The sequence below is a fragment of the Colias croceus genome, chromosome 3 (genome assembly GCF_905220415.1).
Source record: "Colias croceus chromosome 3, ilColCroc2.1".
Taxonomy (NCBI): domain Eukaryota; kingdom Metazoa; phylum Arthropoda; class Insecta; order Lepidoptera; family Pieridae; genus Colias; species Colias croceus.
The window spans coordinates 6,902,087-6,924,283 of record NC_059539.1 but is presented as its reverse complement, the minus strand read 5'-3'; the positions used below and the strand labels follow the sequence as shown (position 1 = coordinate 6,924,283).

The 22,197-nt window shown below is 32.9% G+C and overlaps 3 protein-coding genes across 4 annotated transcripts; 2 read left to right on the top strand and 1 right to left on the bottom strand.

The window, feature by feature from the left end:
• Nucleotides 1-9,260: 9,260 nt before the first annotated feature.
• LOC123706265 (probable RNA methyltransferase CG11342) lies at nt 9,261-10,645 on the top strand. The gene has a single exon (XM_045655447.1). The coding sequence runs from the start codon at nt 9,522-9,524 to the stop codon at nt 10,248-10,250; it is 729 nt and encodes a 242-aa protein (XP_045511403.1). The 5' UTR covers nt 9,261-9,521; the 3' UTR covers nt 10,251-10,645.
• On the bottom strand, nt 10,087-12,590 carry LOC123706266. Of its 2 annotated transcripts, none has more exons than XM_045655449.1 (4): nt 12,273-12,590; nt 12,098-12,189; nt 11,550-11,622; nt 10,087-10,570 (listed from the first exon to the last, which is right to left on the bottom strand). In XM_045655449.1, exons 1-4 carry the CDS (start codon nt 12,291-12,293, stop codon nt 10,463-10,465), a joined length of 294 nt encoding a protein of 97 aa, XP_045511405.1. In that variant the 5' UTR covers nt 12,294-12,590; the 3' UTR covers nt 10,087-10,462. The 2 variants fall into 2 exon arrangements, with proteins under 2 accessions (XP_045511405.1, XP_045511404.1); XM_045655448.1 differs by having other exon boundaries at nt 10,087-10,573; nt 12,273-12,582.
• Nucleotides 12,591-16,197: 3,607 nt separating this feature from the next.
• Nucleotides 16,198-18,243, top strand: LOC123706381 (nuclear fragile X mental retardation-interacting protein 1). The gene is made up of 3 exons (XM_045655632.1): nt 16,198-16,636; nt 16,820-17,072; nt 17,394-18,243. Exons 1-3 carry the CDS (start codon nt 16,409-16,411, stop codon nt 18,152-18,154), a joined length of 1,242 nt encoding a protein of 413 aa, XP_045511588.1. The 5' UTR covers nt 16,198-16,408; the 3' UTR covers nt 18,155-18,243.
• The last annotated feature ends 3,954 nt before the right edge of the window (nt 18,244-22,197 follow it).

Sequence of the window (22,197 nt, the reverse complement as noted above, 5' to 3'; positions counted from 1 at the left end):
TGGGACACCCTTTATAATACACTGTAGAAAATAACTTACTCCTAAATTTCGCATCATTCTATAATACCAACCAGGCAAAATTACAATATCTAAATATAAATCACAACATGTATTGTAATTATTATATTATCAAATAATTAATCCGTTGTGTCTTTATGTGTCTATAAATAAAAATAAAATAATATAATATTTATTTGCCAAAAGAAGGTTATTAAAATTAGTGATCTAAACATTGAGATAATATTAATATGGAGCAGACACCACGAACAAAATCTGTGCGCCAAGCGCGGCGGCGCGGGGCGCGCGAATGACGGCTAGACAGTCATAGATTATGCGATGTCACTGTCTCACCGCTATAGAGGCGACACTTTGTTTCATTCTGTCTATTTTATTGGGTGCCACTCCCTTACATGCACGTTGACTTGAAATTTTCTTTGTACTTACTTAATATTTATTTTAGGTATAAACTGACTTTACTACGCGGGGCTAACAAAATCTGGCATATAATATAAGATGATGTAAATAGTGATGTCATATGGAATAATTTAATTTTTTTCGTGTTTTAGGTTCAGTCAGGGCTATGGGAAGTTTTATTCCTTACAAATTGAGCCTTTTTTAGAAAAAAAATAATTTTTCCCTTTCTTCACGGCCCAGACATGGAAACCTTGAATAGAAAAAATATTAATTACTTATCTCTGAACTAGCGGTCCGCCCCGGCTTCGCCCGTGGTACATATTTCGCAATAAAAAGTAGCCTATGTTCTTTCTCAGGGTCTTAAGATTGTCTGTGCCAAAGGAGAATGCCCATGAAAGTATGGACCACAGTACAGTGTTGCGTCAATGCCAGAGTGGTTTTGGAGGGTTCTTCGATATTCAAAAGATTTTTACCAATTGATTTTTTTGTGATAAAAACAGGGGTTTTCAAGATATTGAGAAAAATGTGAAATAACCTCAAAACTTAAATAACCCCGATTTAGTTAGGTTTATGTGTGATTTAGGTAACATTTTATCGTCCAAAGGTTATTTTTCGATTAACATATTTAATCTATGCGTAGAGCTTATGCTTTCAGACAAAGTCTATCTGTTCATCGGCTAGTGTAGGTAGGCACCAGAAATCTTCCGGGACGGATTTCAAGAAAATCTAAATATATACTTAAAAAATGCCAATTGAGTTTTTATTCGGTTTACATGTTGTTGTTGTTGTTGTTGTTTGAATCATTTTTTCACTACATATTCGAAGAAAGAATCAAATAAGAAATAACTGGTTACCTACCAAGCTATGTCATAATAATATTTTTTTTATATATACATATTTATATTATTTTACTTCACTATCTTTGTTAAAACAACCTACAGTGTATAAACAATACCTTAAAGAGTGATTTTATGTTAATTGATTTTTTTTGTAATTCAATGAAAACAATAATCGATATTAATACATTTAGCTATTTACCATAGTAAATGTAATAAGTTACCTCTTGATTACCGTGGTAACCGGTAATGGACACTAAATCTATAATAACGGATCTAAACAATTACATGTCTTATTAGATTTTACAAAACATTCCCTGTTCAAAATATATTTTCCGATGGTAAGAAGGCCTCTAAATTGCCGAGATTTTTTTAATAGTATTGTTGTCTTGATGCATGAGAAAAACCAGTACCAAAAATGGGCATTCTCCTTTCATCAAAATCGGTCCAGTAGTTTATGAGCCTATTAATTACAATCAAACAAACAAACAAAGTTTTCCTCTTTATAATATTAGTGCAGATAAATAAATAATAATTCAATTATACGTTCAAGTCAGTAGCTTATACAATATCAATTAAAAACTTGATTAAAATCAATTAACAAAAAAAATTGGTGATTGAGTAATTGATTTTCATATTTCATGATTTCATCTTTTTTCAATTAACAACCAGTCTATACTTTTCTAAATATGTAAAATTATTATTTTATGCTATAAAAATATACGCCAGCAAATATTACTAACAACACTTATTTCATGCCCAATGTCATATCTTAAATTTTTAATCTATGACAAAATGTCGCCCGCCAAAAATTTTGCTCTAATTAAGTTTTAAAAATTATTATCTAGTTACTTACTGATGAAAAGTTATTCCTTTGCACTTTTCCGTATTCTTTGTATTATTTGTGCAATATCGTAACACACACGTAGGCATATTTGATGCGTTTCACTTTAAAACAAATAAAAAATGAGCGTGACGTTCGCGCCAATGAGCGAGCAAGCGACTGAGTGCAGTTACGCCACATGACGTATGTTGAGTGGAACATAAGTGATGTAGGCGGTATCGTCTCCATATTAATATTATCTCAATGGATCTAAACAACTTTAGGATTAAATTTTGTATATAAGCTAATATCTAATAGTTTCAAAGTTCTATAAGTATTTTATTATTTTGTCTCAAGACGACAGTTGAAGTTACGAATACAATATTAAAAACTAATAAGTCCTTAATAATTTTTTACCAACTTCAAAACATTTTATATGTTTTAGGTACTAGCTGCTCTTTAGTCTTTAATTTTTAGGGATAAACAGTATCCTCCTGGTTCTAAGCCACCCCCCACTAGGGTCAGTGTACCACTAGCTGACCAAGCACCAATACATGACCGAAATTCAAATATACGCGCCAATTAAGAAAATACGGCAGCCCCAGATGATAGTTTATTGTTTTTTCTGTATAGCAACATCATCTATTAATAAAAAAACAAAGCTTGCTGCCATTGGTCAGAAAGATTGACATTTATTTAACACGAAGATGGCGCCCCGTAAGTAACCGCATTTTTTACGAGCTTTTTATCGGGAGTCGATTGGGAAATCTTAATTAATCTTGAATGCAATCGATTACTTTTTATATCTCTTGTTATAGGCATAATGTTGAACCATTCTGTTATAGACTTTCGGCTTCATTTTTGGCATGAACAGTTTTACATGATTTTTAGCGGCCTGGTTATCTTTTGGAGCAACGAAAACAATTTTTCGCCTATTGTTGACCAGTAAGGTCAGCTCTTGGTTCTTTATATTTTGCTAAGAAAGACTTGCTTTGTTTTGTGCTTATGCCTTATTAAATTTAACAAACCATATAAGCCGTCTAAGTCATATTCCAACACCAACAATGCATCTCGAATCAACATCAACTTCAGTCAGCCATTTTCTTGAACCTCCTTCGCCCAAATTAGTAGATTTAATAATAACTAAAGCAACAGCAAATAAGCCCAACTTAAGGCAAACATTTAATATGGCCTTCTGATTTTGGTTAAAAAAGAAGACTGAACGCTTGCCCTTTGCTACAACTTCCAAGAAATGGCAAGACTAGGTACTGGGTGTCGAAGGAAAAAGAGAAAGAAGAAAAGATTGTATGGTACGTAGGTATAGTCATTAAGGATTAATAACAGTATTGTAAGAATGATTTATAACATTTAAGTAATAAAAAAAACTTCAATTTAAAAACAGACTTTTTTTTTAATAAAACTAATGTTCGAAGAAGGACATTCTGTCGATTTTGAAAATGGTCAACTTTTAGAGCAATGATGGTCAGATATTGGTGATCAGTGGTCAGGTAATGGTACTTTTAGCAGAAGTAACTTTCAGAGTAGTTTTCATAAAACCTTTAAAGGTTATCAAATTGATACTAAGAACTAAGAACAATAGTTGCAGTGACTCGTGTCAATTATCTGTGTCCCAAAAATAACATTGAACGTAAAACAAATAACCCGTTTTTTATATATACTTAGCTAAAGATAAAACCGCTTAAATGGTCAACTAGTGGTACATCAACCCTAGTTTTCAGCCAAATTGGTTCAGCCGTTCTTGAGTTAGATAAAAATTGTGTAACTAACACGGCTTTCTAGATTTTATATTTACCTATGTCACATATTATTGTTCAAAGAGAATACAAAAACTTGTTATTGTTGTTCATCTATATTTCCTACAACAGAGTAAGTAGACTTACCTATTTTCAAAATTATTTTTTTTTCGGAAGAGTCCTATTAGATTCCCTAGGTACGAACTGAGTGGCCACAAGTATTTTATCTATAAAATAGCTGGGACAAACATGCGGACAAAAGCAAGAAGTGAACCTTCATTATGCGCGTTGAGAGTAAAATTTTAAGATCCCCTCATGATTTATGGCAATTGTCACGATTGTCACGTCATGTTAATACCGTCACGTCATGAAGTAAGACGAATTGGTATAACTTTGAATCTTGCCAAAGAAGTTTCACTTCTGACGCGTGAGCTCGGCACGGGAGCTCTTTTTTTAAATAGCACTTGTGTTATTCTGGTACATATTATGCTACATAACTGTTAAGTATCATCAAAAAGACCTTGCACTTTAGGTGCGCGCAAAATAATGAGAAATACCTAACGCCCGTGAAGTTATTCCTCATTATTTTGCGGCGATTTTATTTTAAAACTGCAATATTCATTTATAGAGCTTTTTTTTTTAAATTATCAAATTAAACACTTTTGTTGATGAACGCACATATACATCTTCACAATCTTTGTCCTCAATGGATTCCTAAACCACTAAACCGATTATAATAAAATTCGCACACCATGTGAAGTTCGATCCAACTTGAGAGATAGGATAGTTTAAATCTCAAATCGTTTTAGAGAAAGCGGGCGAAGCCGCGGGCGGTTAGCTAGTATACGTCTTATAATAAAAAGAGTACGTTGATCTTAATATGGAGAAGTCAAATTATAGGAATACCTATAAAAATCAAACAAACAATGTTGGTCACATACCTACCTAAAATTTTTAATAATGGCTTTCATTTGGGTTTAACAATAAAAAATCAAACATTTAGCGCAATAATTGACGTCACCATGAGTGAAAATATCATCGTACTCGGCGATAGGTGAAAAATTGAAAAAAACGTCATAACTCCGAAAATACGAAAAATCGCATAACATACATAGGGGTGATTCGGATAGCCCTCTAGGTCCTTAACCTCCCAGCTTCCGTTCATCACTACTTTTTGCTGTATAATAGATAATAGAATCTACTCACGTAGTTTTAAGAATAAATTTGACATTTATGATCAACTATATTTCCGCCCGCGGCTTCGCCCGCGTTTTCAAAGGAAAACCCGCATAGTTCCCGTTCCCGTGGGATTTCCGGGATAAAACCTATCCTATGTGTTAATCCAAGTATACCCTCAATATGTGGGCTAAATTTCATTGTAATCGGTGCAGTATTATTTGCGTGAATCAGTAACAAACACACACACACACATCCTCACAAACTTTCGCATTTATAATATTAGTAGGATCTATGCATAACCCTGTCAAATTAGACATTTAAAAAAAAATCCGACATAGTTCCAAATTTTGGTTGAGAGCAGCTGAGGTGTACCATAAATAAATAGTTTCGATCCTATGTGTGCAACAAAACATACTCGGGGTCAGAGGTCAAAATTTGATCTCTTTTTGGATCGTTTTCGGAAACGGTAAATTTTATAAAAAAAAAATATGTCCCTTCCTTCCCATTTTGCTACGGAAGGCAGAGTTTAGAAGAACCATCTCATATGGAAAAAAGCTTGGAAAATCCAGAATGGCTCCAGAATATACACAGAGTATGATATTAATTGAGCAGTTGTTAAATGATTGAAGTATGCCGAGTTAAGACATTTAAAATACGTATTATTGACTAAGAGTAGTTAGACTTCACATGTTTACCTGGTCCAAACTAATAACGCGCCTTTTTCAATTTTTCCAGTTGCTAGTTACACTTATTTAGCAAATTTTAACAGACACTTTTTGAAATTTAGGAAAAGCTGTTCAATATAATACTGCTAAATTACAATAGGTTAATTTGTCAATTAATGCAGCGGTTATATGTTGTAATTAGCTGTTAATTTACAGATATTTCATGGAGTAGTGTAGAATTTAAAGTTTGTTATTATTCATAAAGTAACAGAGTTGACTAAAATTGTAAATAAATTACTGTTAAACTTAAAAAAAAGCTTGTGCTGCTAATGGTGATTATAAGATACATAAAAGACTGTAATTAATATAAAAGCCAAAATATGTGCGACTGGCTTATTTAATTTAATGATAAAAGGTCAAGTGTAATAATAACAGAGTTGTATTTTTTCTCCACCCTGACGTACTAAATCTGAAATTTTCTCCACCCTGACGTACTTAATCTGAAATAAATCTTAAATTATTAGCTAAACATCTCGGCCAACTTAAATTACAGATACTTCAGTTATTTTAACAGGCATTTTCTTTTTCACATTTTTTAAATCTGAAGTTACGTTTACCTGCGCAAAATTTGACAATGACCCATAGAATAATGTAGAGAGGCACTTCGGCTTACTTCGTCCAACTTTACCTCGCCTCGGCCGACTTCCGTTTGTTGTCGGCTAAGAGCAATAAACCTATAGAGTACTTGTATCGAGCGTATACAATTTACATATATTTGTTTCTCTCTATCTAAAGAAAACGTCGTATGAAAGAATGAGACAGCTATAGACAACAAGCTACGTTTCAACATAGTCATGGCACCATTTTTACTATAGGTACGTATTTAGATAGATAGAAGGTGATAGTGATGGGATGTGCTTCAATCGATAAAATCGTGAATGTATTTTGCATTTACGGATTCGTGAAATAATAAATAAAAAAAACAAAACTTATAATTAATTTCAGTTGAATACATTATTTGTATATAATAAATGCGAAATTATGCGAGAATGGATGTTATTCTTTCACTGCGGAACCGATTACAATGAAATTTTGTACATACACACATAGGTTAGGTTTTATCCCGGAAATCCCACGTGAACGGGAACTGTGCAGGATTTTCTTTAAAAACGCGGGCGGAAAGCTAGTATATTATAAAAGAAATTTTAAAACTTGAAATGTAATTTAAAATAAAGAAGGAAATGATGATAAAGTTAAAGGAGTGAGGAGAAAGGCACAGTCAGCATGAAGGAATCATGCAGCATTTTAATTTTAACAAGTTAATAAAAGGACAGTCTTAATGAAAACATTTTCCTAACATCCTACTAATAAAGCGAAAGTTTGTGAGGATGGATGTTTGTTACTCTTTCACGCGAATACTACTAAACCGATTACAATGAAATTTGGAAAAATTACTTTTGATCCCGTAAATCCAACAGGAATGGGAACTATGCGGGTTTTTCTTTGAAAACGCATGTATATTAAGTATGTATTTCAATAGTAGTTTCTCATCTATGAGAACTGTCATTTAATCAACCGTTTAATTTTCACATAGTTACACATTTAAAGTAACTTATGTGTAAAAAATTTCAAAATAAAAATTCACTCTCTTTAATCAAATGTATTTATTATCTGCGGTAAAAAATTTACATCTATTATTTGCAAAAACAACTACATAATATAAATCTGATATAAGAAACAATAAAATAAATCAACGTTAATATGAAATAGATTTTTTGTCATAAATCGATAATATACGCTAGATGTATGTACTCCTCTCCCAATTCTCACCTCCGTATTTCACGCGCTCTGTCAATCTATTCTGCAATATGGCATATCTGTTTGGGGGGGCGCCGGAATAACTAACTTCATCACTGTGGAGAGAGCGCAAAGAGCCGTCATAAAGGTGATGCTGAGAAAACCCTTCCGCTTCCCAACAGCTGACCTGTATAGCGAGTTCGCAGTCCTAAGGGTCAGGCAGCTCTTCGTTCTCAAGGCTGTGTTAACTACTCACAGAACCTTAAAAATAAGAAAGGACTTTAAAAAACTCACCTCAAGGCGCACATTCTCACTGCCATGTCCTCGTGCATCCTCCCTCTTAGCTAAACGATGTCCAAAATTTTTATTTCCTCGGATATACAATAGTGTCAACAAACATTGTAACATAACACTACTATCGAACTACACATGCAAGAAAGTCATAAAGAAATGGTTACAAACACTATCTTTTGAAGAAACCGAACAATTACTTAAAGGACCACTGAGCTGACACACATGCCTTCACTCACAAACAATGACACATACTCACACACACACACACTCACACACACACGCAAACACACACACACACACTCTATCACAAACACGCGTGCTGCAAACCGCAAAATAATGTACTTTGTGTTTTTCTTTTATTTTATTTTTTTTTATTAATTGTATTAACTTCCATTACATTAGATTATTTACCTACTTGTTAACTCTCTACTGTCCATAACATATGTATATAACGCAAGAAGCGCAACTCAGGGTCCCAAGACACAAGTATTTCACTTAGTTTGGGATCCACTGTCGTACTTAAATTGTAAAACATAAAATGGACAAATAAATTTATTTCATTTCATTTCATTTCATTTCATGTGTTACAACACTACGGTGGTAAACAAAATGCCAAACGTGATATTATTGTGACCTTTTTTAAAAATTATTTCATTATTCTATATTCCACAACCCCATAAAGTGGGTAAATGTTACAGTTACAACATAAAATTACAAAAAAGCGCTTGATAAAACCTTCAAATAGGTTTAAAACATAAATATTTATCAATTTGCTGAAAATCACTTACCGATGGAAAGATATTTGCACATTGTTTTTATCCAAAACTCCCATTCGACTAGTGATAGCCGGTTGATAAACATACAATAGTTATTTTAGCACACTGACAAATAAAAAGAAACACTGTACACTTTATATTTTCTAAATATTTCGTTAAAAACACTTGACACACTGAGCCCACCAGCTGGTTGGAAAACAAACTGACTGCCGGCGCGCTACGTTTGAAGACAGTGCAGATACTCTATCGCTATCTCAATCTGGCTTATGCTGTTATTGACTAAGAGTAAGTAGATTAGAAAATATGTATTTTGTTCTGTCTCAATATAAGAACTCTATAGGTTTATTGCTCTTAGGTTGTCGGTTTTTGCGCCCGAGTCAAAGGGCACGAAGTTACCCGAAGTTCGTTCTGAATATGAACGTATGCGCTCCTCGCGAAGTTGAACGAGTGTGTAGTGTAGCACCGCGGACTTCAGTCAACTTCGGCCGAGTACTTCGCCGAGGAACTTCGCGAGTAGTGTGGAGGAGGCATTACGGTCTACCCAAGGTCCTGTGGGTCTACCCTTACTCTTGCCAAGCTTTTTTTTAATTTTGTCTCCTTCAATTGGCCAGTCTCTATTTAATCTGTGAAAAGCACAGGTGAAGTGATAACGATGAACGGTTGTCAGTTGTCACTTGACATGTGACAGTTAGCAGTTGACAACTCACAAGTGACAACTGACAAGCACGTTATCGTGCCACGGTCAACGGTGCCTATTGTTTTTGTAATGAATAATTATTAAAAATAACCACTATATTACTTGCTCTGTGATAATAACAAACATAACTACTACAGGATATTCTTTTGCTAGTAATTTTAACACGTTACCTACTTAAATGATATAATTTTTACATACTTATTACATTTTGGTTAGTTTTTCTATCAGTGCGTAAATTGCATTAAAATTAATTCTAGTAAAAGCAAGAACTAGATTCAATAAAATAATGACAACTATGGACGAGGACGATTTATCATTCTACGGTAAAGATCCAGGAGCAACAAGATTTGGAAATTTTATAAATTACTACTCATTCCACAGTGCGAACGAAAGGCTCAAACATTTTCATACGTCTATGTTTCCAGAATTCGATTTAAATGATACCAATTTGATACTTGATATTGGTTGCAATTCTGGAGAACTTACAATTGAATTTAAAAAATTCTTGGAAAATTTATATCCAGAGTTGAAATTTCAAGTTTTAGCTATAGATATTGATCCAATATTAATCAAAAGGGCCAAATTAAATAACCCAGATAACATTTCATTTGTTGCATGTGACATTATGACTGAATGTGGCAAAAATATACTTCAAGATTATTTGAATAAATATAATAAACACAGTTTTGATGTAACATTCTGTTTTTCCGTTACAATGTGGATTCATATAAACAATGGAGATGATAAATTCTTAGAATTTTTGAAATATATTAAACTTATTTCAAAATCTATTGTCATAGAGCCACAACCATGGAAATGTTACAGAAATGCGCAAAAAAGAATGAAAAGAGCTGGAGCAAACTTTGATTTATTTACTTCTCTTAACATAAGAAATGATGTCCTTTCTGCTATAGAAAAAACTGTTACCGATACACACAAGAAAGTTTATGAATCTTTATCATCTCCCTGGAACAGGACAATTCAAAGCTATCACTTACTTGAAAGCAATTTATAGCAGTAAGTTTATGATGCTAAGTAAAAGCTAAAACTACAATTATATTGACTAAATTGAACTGGGCACAGTTTAAAATGTCCATGTTTAAAAAATAATATACAAATTATCAACATGTACATGCAAAATCTTTACATTCTTCAAATAATACTTATGCTAATCAACTGGACTTCAGAAGATATCAAAAATAAAACAAATTTCAACATTTATATTCTTTAAGTAGGAACTTCTTCAGTGCTGGATTCAAATTCTAATTTCACATCACCACCTAATTCTTCAGTATCCATTTCTGTCTCCTGTGCATTGAGCATGTTCAATGTTACCTGCTAAATAAGAAATATTATGTATTAAACAATAATAATTTTTTTACAAAAATAAATTATTTTTTTAATTTGAAATTTTATTTTTACTTTGGATATTTTGATGGTAATGCCCCTCTGTGGACACATATTTGATTGGTGCTATGCAACATGCAACCAAGTAGCTCTTTGTTTCATTATACAGTTTTACACTTTATTATTCTTTTGCAGCAAAAGTAGTTATTTAATTTTAAATACTAAATAGTCCCACAACTGACAAGTATTTGACCATAGCCTGCATGCGGTCTCTCCTCTTTCTCATGTCCTCTATTATATTGAACTATAATTTATAGTGATGGAAATATATTACTGCCAAATTTATTTTAATAGAGCTATTATTTGCAAGATATCATAATAATGGTAATAAAGACTTATCAAAATATAGTAATAGTAACATTTTACTGTTAATCTCCATCCATGTCATTCAATTATTTAATAACAAGCTGTGTCATATGATTGAACCCAAAGGCAAAATGAAATATTTGTATAGTTTATATGTTAATAAAATAACCTGTAGTACTTGCACGTAACTTGCACCCAAATTCATCCAGTACTTTTTAGCAAATATATAAATCTTTCCTCTTAACCCATTGAGCCCCGAGTGGCCCGATCGGTCCACGACACAATAGCTTTTCTATTGTGTCTGTGATTCTGGAGCCTGAGTTATTACATAAATAAATAAATATTTCAAGACAATTTTCACACGGCACAATCTGATCCCATACTAAGCTTTCGCTTGTATTATGGAAACCACATGGCTGATAAACATACATATATAATTTTAAATAAATACTTATACATATATATAATTAACACCCAGACACAGATCAAACATCTATGTTCATGAATCGAACCCACAACCAGTGTCTTGGAAGGCAGGGTCACTACCAACCAATCCAACCGGCCAGTCAATTCTGCCCCTTATTATATTGGTATAGATTACCTGGCCTGAACTCCCTGCAGTTGGTAGTCTCTCATCTGCAGCTTTCCGTTTCACTGGTGTTTTGGTTTGGGAACTGTAAATATGGTTATTATATTTTACTTATTAATTTTCCATATTATGTGTACTTAATCGTAAAATATTAAAATATGATGCTAAGCTACATAAAAGTACTTGCTGAATAGCAATTATAGTTAATAACACATAACTATAGTTTAATAATACACAACTATAGAACATATTATAAGAAGTTTTATTTTTGATATGAAATCAATTTGATTAATTGCTATTTAAAAAAAATACTTTTATATTAAATGTATAACTTCAATACTTTATATTTTATGTATATACTAATACCACAAAATATGATAAAAGAAATGTTTACAAGGCAATTTCCTTTGAATACACAGGAGAAACTGCAGGTAATATTTTAAAATTATGCACAATTTGGCTGTTTTACTGTGGTAGACCTCTATTTGCAAACCTAAAATATATGCTCAACTTTCTTATACATGCAAAAGATATAAGTGCATAAATATTTATTATTTTACCTAGTGGTTTGTTCTGCTAGAGGATGTAATAGCATTGTCATTTCAGCAAGTCGGTTAAAAGCTGCACCGGCCTCGGTAAAAATTTCACCCACCTGAAATTAGAGATTAAGAATGTTGGTATTTTACAATGAACCTTGCACACATTATATTCATTTGAATGTATTAACAAATATACCTTTGCCGCTGAGTTATTCATCTCTGTAATAATGTAATGCAATTAAATATAATGAAACGATTAAATGCCTATAAGTATGACACAAAATCTCTTCAATAAATGATCTTATTAATATCTCTAGTTAAAGTGGAATATATTCGTTTGTTTTTGAATTTTCAGAGCAATTTCTATTAGTAACAAACAACAATGCAGTTTTGTGAATTTTCATCAAAATATTTACATTTGGCAATTGGCATTTGGCAAATGTATTTGACATTAGCTAACATTATTTATAGCTAACTCCGCTAACCAATTGGCTAACTCATTGGCTAACTCATGTTTCATGACATCTATGTCAAAAGTGACAACCCATATGACGGTGTTGTCATGTTTGTGTTTATGTTGCTAGCCAAAGGCAATATTTACGTGATAATAATAAACACATTTAAACTAGGCTGTGCACCCTGGCGCAAAAACCGGTCCGAGTAGGAGCGTTTTTCGTTCCAACTTGTATCTTTCTAATATGGTGAGTGGTGCTCATGGCTTAACAAAATAAGAGACAAATTTCTTGAAAAGCAACCGTGTAAATGTCCAGTCCATATTATATTGATGATACGCTACCTATTATAGTTTAATTTTATTTAGAGACTAGCTATCCGCCCGCGGCTTCGCCCGCGTTTTCAAAGAAAAACCCGCATAGTTCCCGTTCCCGTGGGATTTCAGGGATAAAACCTAGCCTATGTTACTCGTGGATAATGTAGCTTTCGAATGGTGAAAGAATTTTTCAAATCTGCCAAGTAGTTTCGGAGCCTATTCAATTCATACAAACAAACAAACAAAAAATCAAACCTTTCCTCTTTATAATATTTGTTGTTTGTTTAGAGATATATAATATGATACGCTACCTATTATAGTTTAATTTTATGAAGAGCAGTGGTGGCTCAGTGGTGAGACCTCGGACTTCGAATCGATAAGTCCGGGGTTCGAGACCAGGCGAGCGCGCAGGAAATAAATTGATTTTTCAATTTATCTGCGCATGTTGTAACATCACCACTGCTCGAACGGTGAAGGAAAACATCGTGAGGAAACCGACATGTCGAAGAATTAAAAAGTTCGACGACATGTGTCATCCGCCAACACGCACTTGGCCAGCGTGGTGGATTATGGCCTGTACCCTCATAGGAGGCCCGTGTCCCAGCAGTGGGAACGTATATGGGCTGATGATGATGATGATGATGATGATGATAATATTAATAAAAACCTGCCCGTACTGAATGATCAATCCTGTAATAATAATCCTTGTGAAATGTTTAAAAATCTTTTCAATTTAGTTCAAAATGAATTTGAAAAAATATTTAAAGTTAAATCTTTAAATATTACCAAGGATTTACCATTTAGTAAATTGGCGACACCTAACATACATAGGTGTAGGATCGTTCTTTATGAGTTATATGGCATGAAGCAATATAATAAAGACCCATCTTTTCTTAGTTATGTTAGAAATTACTCAAAAACTTTTAAAATTGTTTGTTTTACTGCGAAGCGATTGTATATCAGAGATAAAATACGCGAATCGGATAATAAAGTTAAAACAGTTTGGTCTATTATTAATGGTGAAATGGGTAAAAGCAAATCAAGTAATACCATAAAACTTGTAAATAATGACAGGGTTATTGACAAAAGTGCTAATGTTGCACTTGCTTTTGAAGAATTCTTCAGTAGTGTCCCTGTTACTATTACTAGTAGTTTAAATTCGTCTTCAGCACTTGCAGAAACCTTTTTGAGGGACCATGTTGCGGGGTGCAGTACATTATTTGAATTACGACACGTAACTGCTAGTGATATTGTTACTGCCTATATGACGCTTAATCTAAAAAATACTTGTGATCTTTGGGGAATGTCCGTAAATTTAGTTAATAATATAATAGAAAATATTGCGAAAAATTTAGCTTTTATATTTAATAAGTGTTGTGACTGTGGTACATTTCCTAATTTACTAAAGCTTAGTAAAGTTATACCTCTATTTAAGAAGGGCGATCAAGAAGACTGTAACAATTATAGACCTATCTCTATTTTACCAACATTAAGTAAGGTATTCGAGAAGTTAATATTAAACCAATTGAGTAGTCATTTTGCATCTAATGATTTACTGCACACCAAACAGTTTGGTTTCACAAAGGGGCGCTCAACCACAGATGCTGGAGTAGCACTTCTAACACATATATATAAAGCATGGGAAAACTCAAAAAATGCTCTGGGGATATTTTGTGACCTCTCCAAGGCATTTGACTGCGTTGAACATTGTACTTTGTTACGTAAACTTAATCACTATGGAATTAAAGGAAAAGCACAGAACCTCATAGCGTCATACCTGCATGATAGGATACAGACTGTAGTTGTTAATGGAGAACGTTCTAGCGGTGCGTCAATTAACATTGGTGTTCCACAGGGGTCAATTTTAGTTCCCTTCTTGTTCTTGGTATATATCAATGATCTTCCCTATTATTTGCAGGATAGGTGTGAAATAGTTCTGTTTGCAGATGATACCTCATTAATTTTTAATGTGGATAGGCATGACCCAAATGTTGACGAAGTGAACAGTGCTCTTTCACACATATCTGAATGGTTTACTGCCAATAATTTATTATTAAATGCCAAAAAAACCACTTGTGTTGAATTTTTACTTCCTAACGTAAAAAAGGTGAACAGAGATATTACCTTGAACGGGGAGGTATTGCATCCTACTGAGTCTACTGTATTTCTAGGGTTAACATAGGACGAGAAACTACAGTGGGGAGCCCATGTCAACACCGCTGCAGGTAAGCTCAGTTCAGCTGCATATGCAGTCCGAAAAATAAGACATCTCACCGATGAAGATACGGCTAGATTGGTTTATTTCAGCTACTTTCATAGCATTATGTCCTATGGAATTCTACTGTGGGGCAGGGCTGCAGATATAGAAACTATATTTATATTACAGAAAAGAGCCATTCGCTCTATATATAATTTGATAAATTGATTCTTTTTTGTATTATTTCAATAACTGTGTAATGTAATGTAATTACTCTTGTATTTTATTTTTGTCTAACGGATCTTAGTCGTCCTAATGTACATAATAATTCAATAAAGGATATTTTATTTATTTATTTATTTTATTTATTTATAATTTACGTGCTCGGGACTCACTAAGAGATCATTTTAAGAATACTGGTATCCTTACTGTACCATCACAGTATATATTTAATAATATTTTGCATGTACACAAAAGCTCCGACTTACACACAAGAGTAGGAGATAGACACGATTATGGCACAAGGAACAGGAATAGAATTGAAATGCCATTTTTCCGATTAGCTAAAGTAAAAAATTAATTTATGGGTCAAGGTATACGCTTTTACAATAGAATTCCTCACAATATTAAAGAGTTTAGTAGTTCTAAATTTAAAACTTATATAAAAAATGTACTAGTTTAGAGAGCGTACTACAGTATTCAGGAATATATGGACGATAAAAACCCATGGAGGGTTGTCGCGTAAAAACCACAGGACAGTTCTTTGGCATATTATGTATTAGATATAAGTTTCATATATTGTAATATTGACATGATGTTAAACACATAAAAGAGCAACTATGGAGTTTCTTGCCGATTCTTCTCCATAGATACTGCTTTCCGAATCGGTGGTAAATGTTAAAAATACTTATCTATGTAATGACGATTCGAAAGTGCTACTAAATAGTAGTCTAATTGAATAAATGAATGTTTGAGTTTGAGTTTGAGTTTAATTTATGTAAGAATAAATTATTGCACGTAGACAGAGTAACTAAGTAACTAACTTAGTTTCTCTGTCTACGTTATTGCACCAATTCTCTGTGGTAAAGTTTATTAGATCATCTTCATCTTTTTCTTTTGGCAACTCATTATGATTTATGTCATGTATGATGACACTTGACAGATAATCTGTAATCAAAACACTGTATTGCACTGTATCAAATAAACGTGTTCATCTTGGAAGTAATGTATTAAATATTAAATAAACGTGTTTAATTTGCAAAGAGCAAATCTAGGGTTCTTAAAATACTAATTATATAAATAGCAAAATTTTTCTCCTACATAGATTCAGTTATAACCTTGCCGTCTAAATACCTTTTTCTTCGCTATGTATTGGCCAAATGATATGTATCCAAATGAAAAATATATACCCAATTTGAGAGACAATCGCTTTATGAATACTCGACCACATGGTAGTTTTTTAAATAGGAACGTATCGTATAATAATAGTAGCCCTTTTGGAAATCAATCGTTTAGCGATGAATACTGGTGTGAAACATGTGACAGAGGTTTCAGAACCCAACAAATTCTTGAAAACCATAAAAAACAACATCAGGTATTGTTTGATGGCTTTCTTAATATAATATAGATAGCCACAGGTGCTCACATTAATTTGTAAATAATCTAGAGCAATTTACTTTATAAAGAAAACTTAGTTCTTCTAATCTGTGCATGTAAAGTTTAATTATTTTTTTTAATGTGTATTTAATTAATAATCTTATTTGTTCTCTCATTACAGAAATGCAATATAGATGGCTGTCAGTTCATAGCACATCCTAAAGTTATTATTAAACATGTTCAAATGCAGCATTCAACAGGTTTATATAAAAAGATTGCAAAGCTCAATAATCCAGAAGAAATTGAACGATGGAGAGAAGAAAGAAGGAAAAAATATCCAACTAAATCCAATATTGAAAAGAAAAATTCAGAAATCAAAGAAAAAATTGAAAGAGGTGAAAAAATGGGTATTGGGAGTCGTAATAAGAATAAAGGTAAGATGGGTTTAATTAAATTAATTTTGAATTCTAATTTGTGCCAATAATCTTAAATTAATATCTTTATAGACTTTGAAGCAGCTAGCAGTGTTATCACTATCAAAAACTGTATGTGTTTAATTAATAAATGAAAACTATCACTAGTATATTATAATATTATAACTTTCCACATGCAGCTTCATCTGGATAGTCAATGGGAAATATGCAGTTCCAGGGTTTTACCTGCAGAGTTTCCATTCCTTGAATCAAACTTCTAAAGTTCACAAGAACAAAATGTGATAACTTATTATTTATTACATTTTACATATTATGTTACAGATACCCAACAACAAATGAAAAGGAAGAGACCATTTGACAATCATACTTCTCGAAAACATAATGTTACAAAAACTGACATTCTCGTGAAAACAACTGAAAAACAGTGTGTTCCAAAAAAGATTAGCAAAATTATTTCTGTCGCTGTTGAAGAAAGAAAATTGAAACCCTTTCCAGGCCTTCAGCATCTACTAGATGAAAGTAATGATAAAGAAACAGAACAAGTATTAGCTCCTGACATGATAGAAGAAGATGAATTTGTAATGGATGACAATCATGAAAATACTTTAACGTCAGAACCTGTGCTATGTGGCATCCTTACATCACTGATTAATGATTATGGATCATCTGATGAGGAAGATTCCAAAACTGATTCTACAGATCAAGTAGTTAATAAATGTAACCAAAAAACACTAAATAAAAAATTAATAGCAGAAGAAAGCACAATTAAAAATGAAGAAAGTCAAAAACATGATATTGATGAAGATGACAGTGGACCTGAAGAAGTAAAAGTTGTTAAAGTTGACATAAGTAATATAACAACAGTAGAAAATATCAAACCCCAAAAACAACCCAATAGCAAACAAACTCACGCTAATAATCATAGTAAAAAAATTGTTAAAAATACATTCAAGCGAAAAATTCCTTCAACTCTTCTGGAAAAGCTATTAAGTAATGAGATTCGCCAAGAAAGGAACATAGTATTGCAGTGTATTAGATATATTGTACAAAATAATTATTTTAATAAAAAAAATAAAAAATGAAACTGCCTTCACATAGGTTTATTTGTCTACTTGTTATTGCTAATCAAAATACTTTCGTCACAATGAATAAATCAATATTTTAAATCTTACACATTTTGGTGTTTTTTTCTGAAGCTTTGAAATGTAAAATTAATTTTTATTCATTTTTGTCGTGAAACTTCTTTTGCATTTGCCTTGAGAGTAAAATTTCAACGTCGCATAATGCAATACCGTCATGTCATGGAGTACCTAAGGCGACGAATGACCTTTGAATCTTGCCAAAGATGTTTCACTTCTGACACGTGAGCTCGGCACACACACTCTTTTTTAAAGCACATGACTAAAAGTAGGTAGGTATATAATATAGCCTAGTAGAGCGGATGTAACTGAGGCTACTTTTTATACTAAACATTTCCCACAAGAGCATTTGGATTATAAGGATAAATTCGTTTATGTACATTACTCGTGCGATTTTACTTTTTAATCAGACTTGATTAACTATTTTATATACCTAACTACTTAGATTACAACCTAACTATAAGCGCAATTTAAATGCATCTCCCTTTTTATTTTATCATAATCTATGAGTTACGACGCGCGCGATAGACAAAACGGACCAAGCTGCCAATTACATAGGTTACATACTTGTTTGAACTTTTTCAATAGGTAGCTGCACAGGTAGGTACCTATTTAGAATTGAGAGACAATTTTCAATAGTCGTAGATAAATCAAGTCTATAAATCCCTATTAATATTATAAATGCGAAAGTAACTCTGTCTGTTACGCTTTCCCGCTTAAACCTTTCAACCGATTTTGATGAAATTTGGCTCAGACAATCTTTGTGTCCCTTCGTCCAGCATACTCACCATGGAATCCTGATATTTCATGAATGTCAAAAAACTGTTCTGAAATAGTGCTAAATAGTGCCCAAAGGAAAAAAATAGTGCTCTTGTACTTGCGAAGTTATAGCCATAGTTCGATGAGTATGCTGGACGAAGGTTTCGCCCAGCATACTCACCTCCGTCCGGAGAATCTGTATACGCTTCAAACATAATTCATACTTCAAAAAATAGTTCCCAAATAGTGCCAAACGGTGCCCAAAAAGAAAAAACAGTGCTCGAATAACTTCGGAGTTATAGGCTTCGTTCAGTGAGTATGCTGGGCGTAGGTTCTACGCCCAGCATACTCACCTCAGTGCGCGAATATCGAACGAGCTATAGGTATAATTTACGTCTCAAAAAATTGTGCTTGAAATAGTGCCCAATATCAGGCCAATTTTTGCTTGACTTTTGACTTAGAAAACCATTAAATTTTAATGTAAACTTCTACATACTAACGTAAAATGGGGTACAGTCGTCGACACATGTTTTTGGACAAAAATATTAAACTTTCTAATTGTAGACTTCATGTTATTGGAAATAATTATGGTATTTTCTCACATGTCAAAAACTTTCGATTAAATGCATTATTATATACACACCGGCACAATTAGCGGAACAAAAAAAAAAGTGAGACTATGAGATAATAACGCATATATTTGACGAAAATGTAATTAGATACAAAATAACAAGTTGATTAACATCTTTTAACAACGACTTTGAAAAGTCTTCGTTATTTTTTATTGAAAAAATTAAGAAATTTGAAATAAGTGAAATTTTTAGATGATTATGAACCATCACAAAAAAATAAAAAAAGTAAGCAATAAATGATTTGACAATAAAATTAAAGCAAAATAATAACGAGTGTTTCCCCCTCTTGCTCTGATTACGGTTTCCATTCATCTAGGCTTGCTACAGATTATGTTACCGATGATTTCTTGAGGCAACCGCTCCCACTTCTCAAGTAATTCGTTTCCAAGTTCATTCAGATTGTTGGGGGTTGGCATTCTGGATTTAACCCTTCTTTTTAGCAAGTCCCAGACATGCTTTATCGGATTCATATCGGGGGAATTTGCTGGCCACTGCATCACCGGTATACCTACGTGGCTCAGATATGCCTGTACCGATTGTGCACTATGAGCACGAGCATTATCTTGCATTAGAATAAAGTAGTCACCAATAAATGGGGCAAATGGTACAACATGTTCTTCTTAAATGTCTCTGATGTATCTATCTGCTGTCATGGTCCCTCCTGTGACTATCAATAACTCCGTGCGAGCTCTCAAACATATCCCTCCCCAAACCATTATCGAGCCGCCACCATAAGCCACTGTGTGTTCAAAATTAGACTATATTTGGCGTTCTCCTCTGTGTCTCCATATTCGCTGTCTCCCATTGATCTGTTTTAAAAGAACTCGACTGCACTCATCAATAAAGAGAACCTGCTGCCATTCGTTCAAATCCCAGACGATGTTCTCGCGTATCGGTTTCTGTTCCGCTAATTGTGCCGGTGTGTGTATATTTTATAAATAATAATAAATGAATGAAACTTTAAGCGTAAATGAAGTCTATTACTTCATTGCATTGTGTGTTTGTCTGAATAAAAACAGTCATTTGCAGCCAATAAAATTAATATCTTGAAAAATCCGGATGACAATCGGTAATAGTCTTCACTTCACGTCATATTATCTAAAAAATACATCTGTGTTAATTCTATAGTTACGTTTATACTTACTACCGACGCTCGCGCTGACTGATTCTACCTATTTCGATATTGAAATGTAACTAACGTGAACTTAAGAGCCCATGATTTTGAAAGTTTAGGCATTTTAGGCGCTGAGACGGCTCGCGCCCGCGTTCCGCAGGAGCCGGCGCGACATGAACTCCGGTGACCTATGGAGACGGGCGAGCACGCCACAGTATAAATAAATCAGTAGTTCGATTTTATTTGCTATCGTAGGAATGTTGTTGATAAATAAATTTACTATTTATCCTATACCATTAAACGAGCAATATTTATATATTTGTTTGTATATATACAGTGTGGAAATTTTCGATGTGCCCTGAAAGGAAAGTACTTGAAATACTAGGGATAGCAAATTTTTCTGAAAGGAAACATTCCTTTTTCAAATTTTATTTTATTATTCAAATCGATAGAACAATATAAAAGATAATTTATTGTTAATTTCTCGTTTCTTATTGTAGCATCAACATCATCTAAACATAAAGAACGCTTCTGGTTTATTGGTCTTTAATTTTATAAATACATTTAAAGTTTAAAATGAAACTCTCGTTCTGGATACATCAATAATTTATTTTCTTCTGAAAATATTGGTAATAATAATTAAAAGTAAAACAAATAAAAAAGGCAAAATAATAATTGAATTTTGTAAATTGAAGTCTTGCACCGCAAACATGTTTAAGGACGTTGTCACATCTTAATATATGTATATCTTAATATCTTAATCCTACTAATATTATAAATGCGAAAGTTTGTATGGATGTATGTTACTCTTTCTTTTTATATGTTTGTTACTCTTTCACGTAAAAACTACTGAACCGATTACAATGAAATTTAGCACACATATAGAGGGTAACTTGGATTAACACATAGCATAGTTTTTATCCCGGAATTCCCACGGGAACGGGAACTGTGCCGGTTTTCCTTTACAAACGCGGGCGAAGCCGCGGGCGGAAATCTAGTACATATAATATCTGCGTTACTCAAATTTAGGTATCTAATAACGTCGCAACGTGGTGCGCGGGAACATCACGCTCACGTAAACATAGCACATTCCATTTTATAGACCATCTTCAAACTTGATATTATATTATTTTTATTGAAATTAATTCTAGAAGATTACTGGGAACTTTAAAAATTCATTTTGTCTTTTTTATTAGTAGGTACGATCCTGATAAGTATGTTAGTGTATTCAACCAACTTAAAAAAGTGTGACTATTTTACAACAATTTGAATAATAATCAATTAATGAATTGTATTATTGTATACAATATCGAAGCTTATTAAGAAATGTATAAAATACTTTTTTATGAATTATTAATTATTATCATACATCATAATATTAAGTTACCGGTAATATATTAAACCCTTCTTAGAAAATGTTTGTTATTCCGAGAAACGTTCGGAATGAAATTTCAAATTATAATCGTCACATTACCTATGAT